Source organism: Siphateles boraxobius, unplaced genomic scaffold (assembly GCF_051911475.1).
Source record: "Siphateles boraxobius isolate OS27281-9 unplaced genomic scaffold, OSU_SipBor_1 68, whole genome shotgun sequence".
Classification (NCBI taxonomy): Eukaryota; Metazoa; Chordata; class Actinopteri; order Cypriniformes; family Leuciscidae; genus Siphateles; species Siphateles boraxobius.
In genome coordinates this window covers 412,501-427,119 of record NW_027509195.1, presented here as the reverse complement: position 1 = coordinate 427,119, position 14,619 = coordinate 412,501, and the positions used below count along the sequence as shown (strand labels likewise).

Sequence of the window (14,619 nt, the reverse complement as noted above, 5' to 3'; positions counted from 1 at the left end):
AGAGAGAGAGAGAGAGAGAGAGAGAGAGAGAGAGAGAGAGAGAGAGAGAGAGAGAGAGAGAGAGAGAGAGAGAGAGAGAGAGAGAGAGAGACCTGAACTGATGACAGCAGGATCTTTTCTTGAGTGAGTTTGAACCGACTGCTTTCTCTGTGAGTCCTCGGTGAAGTGAGTCCCTTCCGCCCTCTTCATCCGACCTGCTTTTAACTTCTCCTCCACCTTATTCATTCCTGTACAACAAATTACAAATAACATTCAGGGAAAGCAGAGACCTCACAAGTCACAAAAAAGAACAAATGATAAACTCAAATTCTCCTGGTGGTCAGAGTTTTGTTGTGTTGTAGTCTGTCTTGTGGTGCAATGTTTCTTTAACATGTACCATTATAACTTTAACAGGAAATGAAACACTTCTAGAATAGACCTTATAGACCCCCTATTAGCACCAACAGGGGTAATTATTATCAAAGAGTATAAGGTTGATAATTATAAACACACAGCAGTAAAAAATTACCACAAAAATATCAAGGTGTATTTATTGAATGGAGGCCTGGACTAAATTCTGAAAGTCAATGTCTGACAGATTTACTTCAGATGTAACAAACCTCTGACAACAAACGCCACAGAGAGGCAGTCAGTCATGAAAAGAAGGGGTCATGGCAATCTAGTATGTCACTTAAGAGACACTTCCTGTACTTTACATCCCTTAATGTAAGAGTTTGGCTTCTCTGAAGAAATGAATGACAGCTCAGGCAAAAATTCAGTAGAGACTACTAGTAAATGCCCCTGTAATGCTGTAAATTCTGCTATCATTTAACTTGTAATATTTGTTATTCTGGTAACACTTTACAATAACGTTCCATTTGTTAACATAAAATGAACAGTTGTATTTTTTTTTTTGTTGAAACTAACGTTAACAAATATTAATAAACACTGTAAAAAATGTATGTGGATTGTTAGTTCACATTAAAGCATTAACTAACATATTATAAACATATAACCTTTTTGTATAAAAATGTACCTTACTGTAAAGTGTTTTAGGTCTAGAAGAGTTACTAATATCACATAAAATATTGGCTTAGAACCTGAAATTACCACCAATTACGTTTAAATCCATGGTGAATTTCAACATTTCTGAGTCTGAAGATGGACTGGTTCAATACCAAAACTCTTAAAAATTGAGAAAGATTCTCTGCAAGGCCTGCATGGGGATATATGTGATAATGAGCTGACGAGTTGAATCAGGTGTGTTTGATTAGGGAGACAAAGAAAACGTGCAGTGCTGGGGGTCCTTCAGGAGCAGGGTTGAGAAACACTGTCATAGAGCATCAAGCAAGGTCTGATTTAAACATCTATCATGAATGTACAGTCACCATCAGGCTCAGTGGGCCCCAAGATGCAGCTCCGCCTCTAGGCATAGTAGGTCTTGTGGTGCAGCTCCGCCTCTAGGCATAGTAGGTCTTGTGGTGCAGCTCTACCTCTGGGCTCAGTAAGTGGTTTAGTAATACTGTTATAAAATATTAACAGATGTCTTTCTTGTTGACGTTGATTGATTTGTTTGGTTTTAACTGCCATACTTGTTCACTGACTGATTCAGTTTTATATTTTTATGGCTACAAAAAGGCCTCATAAATCCCTCTCAAAATCAAATCCAGAGGGCAAATATTGGCCCTTAATAAAAAATATTTACTGGCTGGAGGAACAGATGTGAGTGTGTATGTGAGTGTGTGTGTGTGTGTGTCAGATCTTACTTACTTACTTACTTACTTACTTACTTACTTACTTACCGTGGAGGTTCATAAAGGGACAAAATAATCTTTTTCACATATAAAATGGCAAAAAGTAAAGGATTAAAGTTAGTCTATATCAGTGTTGGGTAAGGTGCTCTAAAAATTACTAGCAACAAATGACATCTTCAACAATGTTATTATATTACTTTACTAATTAATCTCTCTATAAAAAGTATTCCATTACTTATTACTTTCTAAATCCCATATGAACCTCGACCAGATGAACAATACAAGGACAGACATGAAACTGCTCTTTTAATTCTTTTAAAATAAATAATATGAAATTGCATAAATTACTGTTAAACTGACCATAGTATTTAAAGGGAGAAGGTTACATTAAAAATATACATTTTACCATTAGACGTTAAATTTTATTGCTTTAAACCACTATTGTTTTAAATATTGTCTACAGTATTTAATGCAATTAAATCAGATGTAACTGTAATTAAATCAGAAATATTACAGTAATTAATTACTTAGCAATGCATTACACCCAACATTGGTCTATAGTAATAATAATTAGCCTTAAGAATACAGAATTCAGACTTTAAGAACAACAGAATTTATTGGAGGTCCCTACCTTCATATAAAAACGTGTGTGTGCGCATGCGTGCGTTACCTTTCAAACCGAATGTTCCTGAAATGGACGGCTGTTCCCCGGTGAACTTCTTTGGAGTTTTCTGCTTCCTCCCTGGCTCAAATGGAGAACAACAACAACAAGAGGTCAAACATCTCAATGACATGGCGAAGAGCCACATTCATGGTTGCTCTATGACAAAATGCAGTGAACGTTAATTAGCAACTGTTGTAAGTTACAGTCTCATTAATGATGCTCAAACTCCAGCGCACCAAAGGCGAATGAGCGCCTGCTGTTTCACATTCTCCCGTGGAGAAGCTGACACAGCTTCATGAACCAGTCATGGTATCTATTTCCATGTGTTAGCATAGCCTTTGATTGTCAAGTTATGTCGCACAAACACAGCTGCTCTAGTGCTTTTTTCTTGACATTTCAGACTGTGGCTCTGGCATGGAAAAACAAACGAAGGGATAATCTACCCAAACAAAGGCCATAAATAGCGGACTCACAGCATGAGCCACGTCGACGTCTCTGCCAGGCAGAGACAGAGACAGCAGCGCCACCAGGTACCAGAGAGACTTAATGACCAGCAGCCCTCGGATCTCACACAGAGCACATGCACACTGCTGCTTGAAGGGCCAGGCCACCATTTCCTACAGATGTAGGGCATTCTGGGACGTGTTCATGAGAACTGTTATAGAGAACTGTTCAAACCCTGGAAATTGAAGTACTGGGAGCTTCATCTTTTTGAGTGGAACTACTTTTCTGGATGGTGGATCTTCCGGTTATGTATTAGCAACATAACCTCTGTTTGCAGAATCACCCAAAAGGGCAAGTTGTATTGCTCAGAGTGAAACTGCATTTGCGAGGGAAATTAAAATGTCATTGCTCATACAAATGCACACATTTTCACTGCCAGATACACAAAAATTGTATATTATGCATTTTAAATGCATTTTAATTTATTATTTAAAATCTATTTTTTTATTATTTTAGAAACATTATTCATTATACATTTCTACACAGTATTAAGTATTTCTTTTTGGTAAAGAACTTAAAGAATGTAACCTTTTTTGCCCACATTTTCACTGGCAACAACACGCATAATTATAAAACAACATTTTTTTTAAATTGAATAAAAAATTCAAAATTTTATATTTTCATTTAAAATAATTTTAATTATTTTTTAAAAATATGTATTATACACTTCTACATATACACAGTATAAAGTGTTATTTTTGTAAAGACCTTAGAGAATGTAACTTTTATGCCCACATTTTCACTTGTAACAATTTTATTTAAATGTATAATTTTGTATTCACATTTATCATTTTAAATGTATACGTTTTTCATTCAACAACACAAAAAATAATGAATAAAGAAAATGTAAAATTTAATTTAAATTTATAATTTTATATTTACATGTATAATTTTAAATGTATCATTTTTTTCATTTATTTAATATTTATTTTTATTATTTAATTTTACACATACACAGTATTATGTTTCTTTTTATGTTAAGTCATTATCACAAACATCACAAAAACGAATTTCGTCAACTTGTCACTAGTTCATTAACTTCCATGAAAAAGAAAAATTATTAAAGGTCTGTTTTCTAATTAATGTTTTGTAAAAACTGTATAGGGTCGCTAGCGACCCGAGTTGTGTAATACTGTAAGAATTATTTTCCGTGCAACAATAACAGAATCTCTGATGACTCAATAAGTACAAAAGTTGAAAAGTTTAAAAGAGTTGAAAAGCAGAATTCATATCCATAAGACATTTACGTTAACAAGGCAAAAATATGCTTGTACATGATGCAACCGGCCCAAAACTCTCTCACACTGGCCTTAACTAAGATTCTTATATTTATTGGTACTGAACAATTACCACATTCATATTTTACGGTATTACATGTGGTACATGACATTTCCATGTCCATGGACAGGTGTTTGGGGTGCTTTCATTCACAGCATGAATCTTAGTGTGTAGCAATCTTACTGTGCTTCATTCTCTCGGGGTCCTCCTCTGGGGAGGGTGGGGGCAGACTGTCCTCCTCGCTCTCACTGTCCTCCGTATCTAAAGACGTCCCCTGCTGCTGGGAGCTGTGCTGCTGTCTCCTGTCCGGCCTCTGGGGGGCGCATTCCCCATTCTGTAAGAGCTGCGACACCTCCTGGGTCTTCTTCACCTTGAAAAATACGGGTGATGGAGGGGTGTTCTCCATGGGCCTGAGAGGGAGCACAGGGAACGCAGGCTATTAAAGTCAATCCGCAGAGGACTGGTACCATAGTAACACATGGGGACTTCATCTGGAGCTTAATGATGGCAGTGTGGAAAACAAGTCATGTCCTGAAGCGATTTTTGCTGTGTCAAATATTTAAAAAAGCTCATTCAAATTTGCTGCAGAAATGATTCATGAGCAATTAAAACTGGCAAGATGGAAAAGGGTATTGAGCTTTCAGACCTTTTTTTGGAATTTCCCTTCACAGGGCTTTTCTGCTGTTTGGGTTCGGACTTGGGGTCGGATCTGGTCTCCAATGTGACTCTTTCTGGATGATTCCACAGCTTGTGCTTCTGAAGACGCACTTTGGTGGCAAATACAGCCTCACAGTACGGGCATCTGTGACTCAGCTTCTCTGCTATGGTCGCCTGAATGAGAGAGGGGACACACACACACACGCACGCACAAACATGAATACCAAGTAAGTTCAAGTGCTATAGGTCTCGGATCCAAGTTAAAATGACAGTGGGTCTTTCCAAAGTTTCTAAAGTTACTAAAGTAGGTATTGGTCAAGATGGTTGACTAGTTAACCTGTCATTGACAAGTTTGTTTTTTAAATTAATTATGTTATAATTGTATGCACAGTATATATTATGTTTATTACACATATTATTACACATTTATTACAAGTTTATTACACGTTTATTATGTTGTAAATACACATTTATTATGTTTTTATTATACTTTATCTATTTTTATTCAGCAGAGATGCATTGAATTGATCATAAGGGACAGTAAAGACACTGAAGACTGAAGTAATGATGCTGAAAATTCAGCTTTGCATCAGGAATAAATTACAATTTAAAATATATTCAAATAGCAACCAGGTATTTTAAATTGAAAATGTATTTAATAATATTACTGTTTTTTTTTTTTAAACTTTATTTCCAATCTTACAGACCATGAAATATAGCAGGCAGAGGGCCGTGAGAGAACGGCGCGAGACCGGTGGTGTGATTGATAATGAGCGACACCTGCGTGACGCACCGGTCTCGTATCGCTCACAGAGGAGCGGAGGCATAAAGGAGGAGCCACGATTGTGAGGATCGAGAGAGGACAGGCCTGAACGTGTGTTTTGTTTCTGTTTTGTGTGGCCAGCAGTCGTCTGTGAGGCTTATACTTTTATTTTTGTATTTGTTTATTTATTAAAGTGTTTAATGTTTGCCGGTTCCTGCCTCCTCCTTCCCACAACATTTATATATATATATATATATATATATATATATATGTGTGTGTGTGTGTGTGTGTGTGTATATATATTTTAGGTGTGATATATTTCTTACATATTTGTAAATGGGATCAATTTAAAGACTGTGAACTCACAATGTTTCTGAAAGTTTTTAGTGTGCTGTGCTTAGCATGCTTAAACCCTCTAAGAAGTTGTGTCTCTAAATTCATCAAATTTGCTAACTTCAAAACAATTACCTTTACCTAAAACAAGCCTAATTTTAAAAGGGCTTGTTATGATTGACTGACTGACTGACTGACTAGTTGAGTAGGCGTTCAAACAACCTACTGATAAAAAAAAAAAAAAAGTTTTAAATAACTATTAATGAATGAGAGTTGGTAGCATACATTGGTTTTGCAGTGTAAGAATGTGTAGTTTGGATTTTAGTTCTTACCCCTTGGCATCGCTGATAGTGATATTTAAGTCCGTAAATACTGGGGAATTCCAACCAGCAGCCTGAGCTTGGACATTTCACCCTGGAACGACTCTTAAACTCTTCTTTCCACTGAACCATCATATGGGCCTACATCCGAGAAACACACACACACACACACACACACACACACACACACACACACACACACACACACACACACACACACACACACACACACACACACACACACACACACACACACACACACACACACACACACACACACACAAGAAACTATTACCAATCAATTCACGAGCAGACAGCCCACTGTGAGATGTTCTTCCTCCAAATACAACAGTTGGAAATAGTTTGGAAAGTCCCTTTACTCCATTCCCAAATGACACAAAAAAAAACACCCAAAATCCCAATCTGGCGTAGCTTCATTCCTTCATCAACAGCCAAAATGTATATTTTACAGCTTTACTCACAGGAATAATGCGCAGCTCCTGCACCTCCACACGAGGACGCCCTTTCTTCTTGCTCTCTGATTTCTCATTGTAGGAGGAACCTGAGAAAATGTCAACATGAAAGAACATTCACAATTTAACAATGTTATTTACATAATGTGATGTCATTTGCATGTGATTTCATACTGACTTAATGTGATAAATTGAAGCAATATATATAGTGTATGATTTTATCCATATCCATAACTTTTTTCTCACATCTGTCATTATATGCTATTATTACTTGCTGTTAACTTTATTAGATTAACATTAAAGGTGAAGTGTGTGACTTTTAGCGGCATCTAGTGGTGAGGTTACGAATTGCAACCAACAAAAGTTACGGTGGCCGACAGGAAAATATGTCATCGTCTGAGACGGCAGAGAGTAGCCAGTTCAGCAATGAGGTTTCTTTACAAGGATAAATTAAGAAATGTTATGTTTACTTAATTATTCATTAAAACTATATGTTATTGTGAATATTATTGTTACTTGTTCATCATTTTGTCAGTGTTTTATTCGCTGAACTAAGCGGTTGTGGAGATAAATGTCTCATTCTAAGGTAATGAAAACATAACGGTTCATTATGCAAGGTTTTACACCACTGAAAACATAGTTATGGATCTTATATTGCATTTCTGTCAATAGACCCTCAGAAATATTACACATTGCACCTTTAACTATCATTAATTATAGTTAACTATGACTAGGATTATTGTAATTCTCTTTATTTGGGGTTGTCTAAAAAGTTGCTTTCACGGCTGCAACTGGTGCAGAATGCTGCGGCCAGAGTGTTGACTGGCACCAGGAAACGTTCCAGTATCTCTCCGGTGCTGGCTTCTTTGCACTGGCTTCCCGTTGAGTACAGGGTGCAATTCAAGGTCCTTTTAATGGTTTTCAAAGGTTTACATGGGCTTGCCCCTGTATATAATTTAGTCTGTTACAGCATCATGTTGCTGCTAGACCTCTAAGATCCTCTCAAAGCTTTACTTTAAATGTTCCAAAATCTCAGTTATAAACTAAGGGAGATCGGGCCTTTGAGGTAGCAGCTCCGTGTCTCTGGAATACTCTCCCTTTACACATTAAATCCTGTGATTCTATTGAGTGTTTTAAATGTAGGTTGAAGACCTATCTCTTCTCTGCTGCTTTTAACTGTTCTTAGTTATAAGTTGTTTTTATTTAGTGTTTTGTTTTTGTTTTAAAGGGATAGTTCACCCAAAAATGAAAATTCTGTCAGTATTTACTCACCCTCATGTTGTTCCAACCCCGTAACACCTTCGTTCATCTTCGGAACACAAATTAAGATATTTTTTATTAAATCTGAGAGCTGGATCACTCCTCCATAGGCTTCTAGGTAATTGCATCTGCTGGTCCAGAAAAGTTATTAAAGACATCGTTAAAATAGTCCAAGTGACTACAGTGACTCAAACTTAAGTTTATCTAGCGACGAGAATACTTTTTGTGCGCAAAAACAAACAAAAATCACGACTTTATTTCAACTGTTCATTTCCTTCTCTGTTGGCCTCGAGTCAGTTAACGTGGTGTAATAGCGTAGAGCTACGTCACACGTAGGCTCACCGACGCTGGTCATGTGGGTGATGCGTGTGACGTACAACACAGAAGCGCTGCGCTGTTACAGTAGTGAACGGACTCGAGGCCCACAGAGAAGGACATGAATAGTTGAAATAAAGTCGTTATTCTGGGGGGTTTTTGCGCACAAAAAGTATTCTCGTCGTTTGATAAACTTAAGATTGAGTCACTGTAGTCACTTGGACTACTTTAACAATGTCTTTAATAACTTTTCGGGGCTGGCAAGTTTCAATCTCTGAAGAAGCCTATGGAGGAGTGATCCAGCTCTCAGATTTCATCAAAAATATCTTAATTCGTGTTCCGAAGATGAACGAAGGTGTTACGGGGTTGGAACAACATGAGGGTGAGTAAATACTGACAGAATTTTCATTTTTGTGTGAACTATCCCTTTAAGGTGTATTTGTCTATCTTTGTTGTACAGTTGGATCTGTAAAGCACTTTGGCAAACTCATGTTGTTTTTAAATGTGCTTTAGAAATAAAATATGATTGATGATTGATATCATTAAATTACTTTTTTCAAGATTTTAGAAATACTGCATTTCTACAACAGCCATCGAATACAATTTCTATATACCGGCCCATGCATGGAGAAAATAATGGAAAGGAAAGATATAAAAAAATGATACACCTATTTTTCTTTAAAATATCATGCACTGAAAATAAGACCAGGAAAGTCAGTGATTTCATGCTGGTTTCTAATTCCAATCTTATCCTCTCCTTAAAACACCTTTATTTGATCAAAGAAGAACCATTAACCTTACTTCAGATTAATGATTGGCTTAGAAACTCCCTTCAACACCTGTCAACATGGCAGCTCTCCATATGTTCCAGACGTTAGTGAGGCTGCACGAACATTTAGAGACACGGTCAATTGCAGATGCACTGTGCGTACAAATTAGTGTCATTGCTTATTTCATGCAAGTCCCAGGAGAACAGAAGGTGATAGCATGTGTTGGCTTTCTGGTTGGTGGAGGTCACAGAAAGTTGCCGTAAATCCATACTAACGGTGGCAAGGTCAAAACATTGAGCAAACGGCAGATAATTAAACACTAATTCTCCATAGAGGCCCTCTGGCTTATGGCTGCTAAGCAACTATATAATAAGGACACTTACAAAAGCGCCTTCAGACAAATTGTCTGCAGTGTGTGTGTGTAAATGAGAGTGACAAAGGCCTTTCACAGACTGGAGTAAATCAGCCATTAATCAACCATTTCTTTGACAGGGCACTAGGAGGACACACTCCTTGAGTTAAAGGGACGAGTCACCTAAAAAGGAAAATTCTCTCATTCACTCAAAATGCCATTCCAAAACCCATATGTTATCAGTAGGACACAAAAGTATTTTTATTTTTTTATTTTCACACTTGTTTCTATACAATGTCAGATCAAGCTTTAAATCAAAATGTTTATCAAGCTAAAACACACACACACACACACACACACACACACACACACACACACACACACACACACACACACACACACACACACACACACACACACACACACACACACACACACACACACACCCATCAAAGCTAGTGTTAAGTAGCCCATATAACTCTTGACTCTATATTCCACGAAGGGGAGTGCAATATGACAATATTATAATGTGATTGATTTAAATGTGTCCACGGTCTGCCTTTACAGACAGATTGTTCGTATCATTCTATTCTGTTTTTTGATTATTATTGTTTCTGATTATCATCTTTATCGTGGTTGGTTACATTCACATGACAATGCAGTTCTTTGCCATTCTGAAAGTTTATTATTTGGATCGTTTTAAAGCCTTGCCAGTATAAACTTTCACTTTTACTCGCACACTGTACATATTTCTGAGCACACACACCAAAGCCCGCCCACAGAAAGACAGCTGACACCAGGGTTTGACATTCACTTGTTTTGCTCACCAGCCACTGCTGCTAGTGGTTTTCAAAAGTTACTAGCCACTCAGCATTTTCACTGGCCACAATTTTGATATCGATAGCATGGGGAAAAAACTGCCACACACACACACACACACACACACACACACACACACACACACACACACACACACACACACACACACACACACACACACACACACACACACACACACACACACACACACATATATACATATATATATATATATATATATACATAATGCTAATTTTTTGAGATAGGAATTATGGGTTTTCATGAGCTGTATGCCAAAATCATCAGTATTAAAACAATAAAAGACCTGAAATATTTCAGTTGGTGTGCAATGAATCTAAAATATATGAAAGTTTAATTTTTATCATTACATTATGGAAAATAATGAACTTTATCACAATATGCTAATTTTTTGAGAAGGACCTGTATATATATATATATATGCTATTAATTCTACTTTGTTAAATTCAAATATAAATTAGAATTTATATCATGTTTGGTAACGCTATTCAACTTTAGGAATACAACCTTGTAAATGATGACAGAATTTTCAACTTTGGGTGAACTTTAAGAATCACACACACACACACACACACACACACACACACACACACACACACACACACACACACACACACACACACACACACACACACACACACACACACACACACACGTCTGGTTCGCTATCTTTGTGGGGACTCTCCATAGGCATAATGGTTTTTATACTGTACAAACTGTATATACTATCCCCTTACACTCATCCCACCCCCAAACCTACCCATCACAGAAAACTTTTTGCATTTTTATATTTTCAAAATTTTAGTACATCTAGTAAACCATTTCCCTTTGTGGGAACTGCTGGCTGGTCCACACAATGTAGGTGAACTCAGGTTTTACTATCCTTGTGGGGACATTTGGTCCCAGCAATGTAATAAAAACAAAGGCACACATTACACACACACACACACACACACACACACACACACACACACACACACACACACACACACACACACACACACACACACACACACACACACACACACACACACACACACTCTTTTCTGCTAAATTATCTCTCTCTCTGGGTATATGGAGGGCAAGACTCTTTCACTTGCACACTCCTCTCGTTCACAATTATCCGTGTCCTCCATCACAGCGGCCCTGCGACTCTCCACAGAAGTGTGTGGGAGGGGTACAGAACGCAGGGAGAGTGAAGAGGAGGGGGAGGAAGGGCGGGTCTGAGACCAGACAACGTGCTAATTAAATGTCACGGGTCCTGCTATCTGCCCCTTTTCACATCTGAGCTGTAGAAGCGGCTGATTTGCTCTTTTCTCTTCTCACAGATGACCCTGTTAGCCGGGGTAGCTACAGGGGGGCTGAGGCTGCTGACCGAGGCTACATCAAATCTTAATTGACCTCATTGTTTTGTTTATAAATGTCCCTGATCTTCTTCTGCAGAATGAAAATGACTACATATATACAGTGATGAGCCAAAACATTATGACCAGTCAAAGGTGAAACAAATATGGTTGATCATCTTCTAACATGACCAGATATTAAGATCTGGGTAGATTAGATTGTAAGCAAACAATTAGTTCTCGTAATCAATGGATGCCGGAGAAATGGCAGGAAGATCTGAGCGACTTTGACAAAGAGCCGAATTGTTATGGCAAGGCGACTGTGTCAGAGTGTCTCTGAAAGAGCAAGACTTGTGTGTTTCTCCTGATCAGCAGTGGTGAGAATTAACCAACAGTGATCCTGACGAGAGACAAACCACAAACCGGCGACAGGGTGTCTGGGGGCCAATTCCACATAACTTAATTTTTTCAATTACGCATGAAGTTTATTTATTCAATAATTTTAAAGCAACAGGTTTCCTCACTTTTTTTAAGTTAAGTCAACTGATCACTTTTTTTAGTGTATGATAGCAGTCTTTAGTATGCTGCAGATGACATAACAATGGTCGTCTTCACAGGATGGGATATTCACAGTCTAGATACGGAGCCGTCAAACATAACTCATATAACAGATAGTGATTATCACAGTCTTTTCAGTGTGCCATCCACTTATAACAGAAAGCTGCATTAACAGGAGGACATCAATCTCCAACTTAAATCAGGTAAGTATCCGCAGGTTAAAGCGGATACTTGGCACACAGAGATTGGCACACAGCAGAAAGCATAACTCAGGAGAGTATTCACAGGTAGATTCAGTGACACGACATCAAAACTAACTAAGGGCAGTATTAACAGGACACTTTTATAATCCTTGTTGAACGATATTAAACATAACTCAGGGCTGAATTCTCAGGTAAATCATGAACCGTCTTTGTAGATAACACCAAACATAACTCAGGTTGATATTCATGATGTCTTTCAATCAGTTAGAAAACAGAAGACAGACTGCATCTCTGTTAAGTACATGAATAATTAACTTGAAATTCATTCTGAGAATAATAGTCACTGCGGTGATCACCAAGAGTTAGGTTCATACAAGAAGACCAAGGAAAGTATCACTCAGTAATCAAAACCTGACAAGGACTGATCTTAGGGTATGTTAACAAGACAACGATGTACTACAATTAGAAATGATTTTCCTTTTTACAGACGACAACGTTGTCAAAATGATCCCCATTTAAAGACATTAATGCTTTAATTCAGCATTTATTTTACACGGCTGTTTTCAACATTGATAATATTCAGAAATGTTTCAGCATCAAATTTGAGCATCAAATCAGCATATAAGAATGATTTCAGATTTCTGAAGGATCATGTGACACTGAAGACTGGAGTAATGATCCTGAAAATCCAGCTTTTATCACAGGAATAAATTACAGTTTACAATATATAACAATAGGAAACAGTCGTTTGAAATTGTAATAATATGTCATAATAGTATTGATTTTATTGTATTTTTAATCAAATAAATGCAGCCTTGGTGAGCATAAGAGATTTCTTTCAAAATCATCTTACCATCCCCAAACTTGTGGTTTAAGGTAGGCTTTGTTAAACTACTGTAAATGCCACACTAAAATGCCACATAGGTGGTTTGTGAATAAAATAAAGGGTTTTGCACTTAAATGCTGTGACTGTTTATTGAATTCACCACTTCTCTTCTCTTAAATGTTGGGTTTTCAAAAGCTGTATAAAAAGGGACAAGGTTAATTAGATTCATACTATTATTTGACCTAAAAAGATCCTGTAAAAAGGTTCCTGGGGCTTCTCTTCTGAGGTATCCCAGTTAGTTTTGTGGTTATACTAGTGTTGGATAAAGGATTAAACATAATCTTTGATCACACCAGGAAAGTCAAGAGCAAAATGATATGCTGTTTAAAAGAATGTTTGGGAAGCTTAAAGGAAGAGCCACGCTTGGGCTAGAGGCTATTGTGGGTGGATTTGAAGGCACACTATTTATGATAACGAGAATTAAAGAGATCTGTTCAGGCTGAATTAGGCCAAAGCACACATACGACATTTGCCTGGTAGATTAGCACTGAATTAAGTGTGTGTGTGTCTAGTATTCCCCACGTTATGGAATTTTACTTTGGTCCCAATGAGGAAAACCCCTTATAACTCATTCTAGTGATGTTTTTGGACATTTTTCTGTGATGGGTAGGTTTATGTGATGCAATATACAGTTTGTACAGTACAAAAAATCATTATGTATATGGAAAGTCCCCATAAAACATATAGATCAGTGTGTGTGTACATAGTACTTAAGAGATAAGAAGTATGAACGCAAACAAACACATTACAATAGCATGGGTTCAGCTTAGTTGAGAAGATTTTGTCCGTCATTATGACACTTCTGCTGATGAGGAAATGAGGTATGAATTTTAATTTCTGTCTTCAAATATACAGGTCCTTTAGATAAAGAGCATAATTAAAAAATGTTGCTCTCGGGAAAGACATGTTTGCGTTGCTATGGGAATGAGAGCTACTTGTCTTATTATCTGTCATGCCGCTTCCAGTGTGGATGTACACACACACACACATTACTACCAAACTGGTACGCTTTGATAATACACACGCAAACTTTTTCATTATTGGTGTTTACTAAGGCAAGCTCAAAATCCATTATCATAAGTGTTACACTTCCTCATGCACTGTTTGTGCTATGGACATGAATGATATCTCAAATAATGTGGCTTGTTGAGGAAAGATGTTCTGTTACTGTACTTTTCTAAGTGATCATACTTGTACAAAATTCTGTCATGAAACTCGAGATGTCTATAGGGCATCATCCTCTATAGGGCACAGCTGATTGGTTAAGGATGTATAAGTAGCCAATGAGCTCGCTGCTCAACCTTTAAATACTTGGTTAGTTTAGATATTTGCCTTAGCAGTGCAGCATG

The 14,619-nt window shown here is 37.3% G+C and overlaps 1 protein-coding gene across 1 annotated transcript in view; it reads right to left on the bottom strand.

The window, feature by feature from the left end:
* The window catches only part of znf512b (zinc finger protein 512B), a 62,270-nt gene that overhangs the window by 18,399 nt on the left and 29,252 nt on the right, over positions 1 to 14,619 (bottom strand). The window contains exons 3-8 of the mRNA XM_077213968.1: positions 6,735 to 6,814; positions 6,265 to 6,393; positions 4,826 to 5,010; positions 4,363 to 4,589; positions 2,404 to 2,475; positions 93 to 227 (exon numbers count right to left, since the gene is read on the bottom strand). Coding sequence (XP_077070083.1) covers positions 93 to 227; positions 2,404 to 2,475; positions 4,363 to 4,589; positions 4,826 to 5,010; positions 6,265 to 6,393; positions 6,735 to 6,814 — 828 coding nt within the window. The remainder of the gene's footprint in view (positions 1 to 92; positions 228 to 2,403; positions 2,476 to 4,362; positions 4,590 to 4,825; positions 5,011 to 6,264; positions 6,394 to 6,734; positions 6,815 to 14,619) is intronic.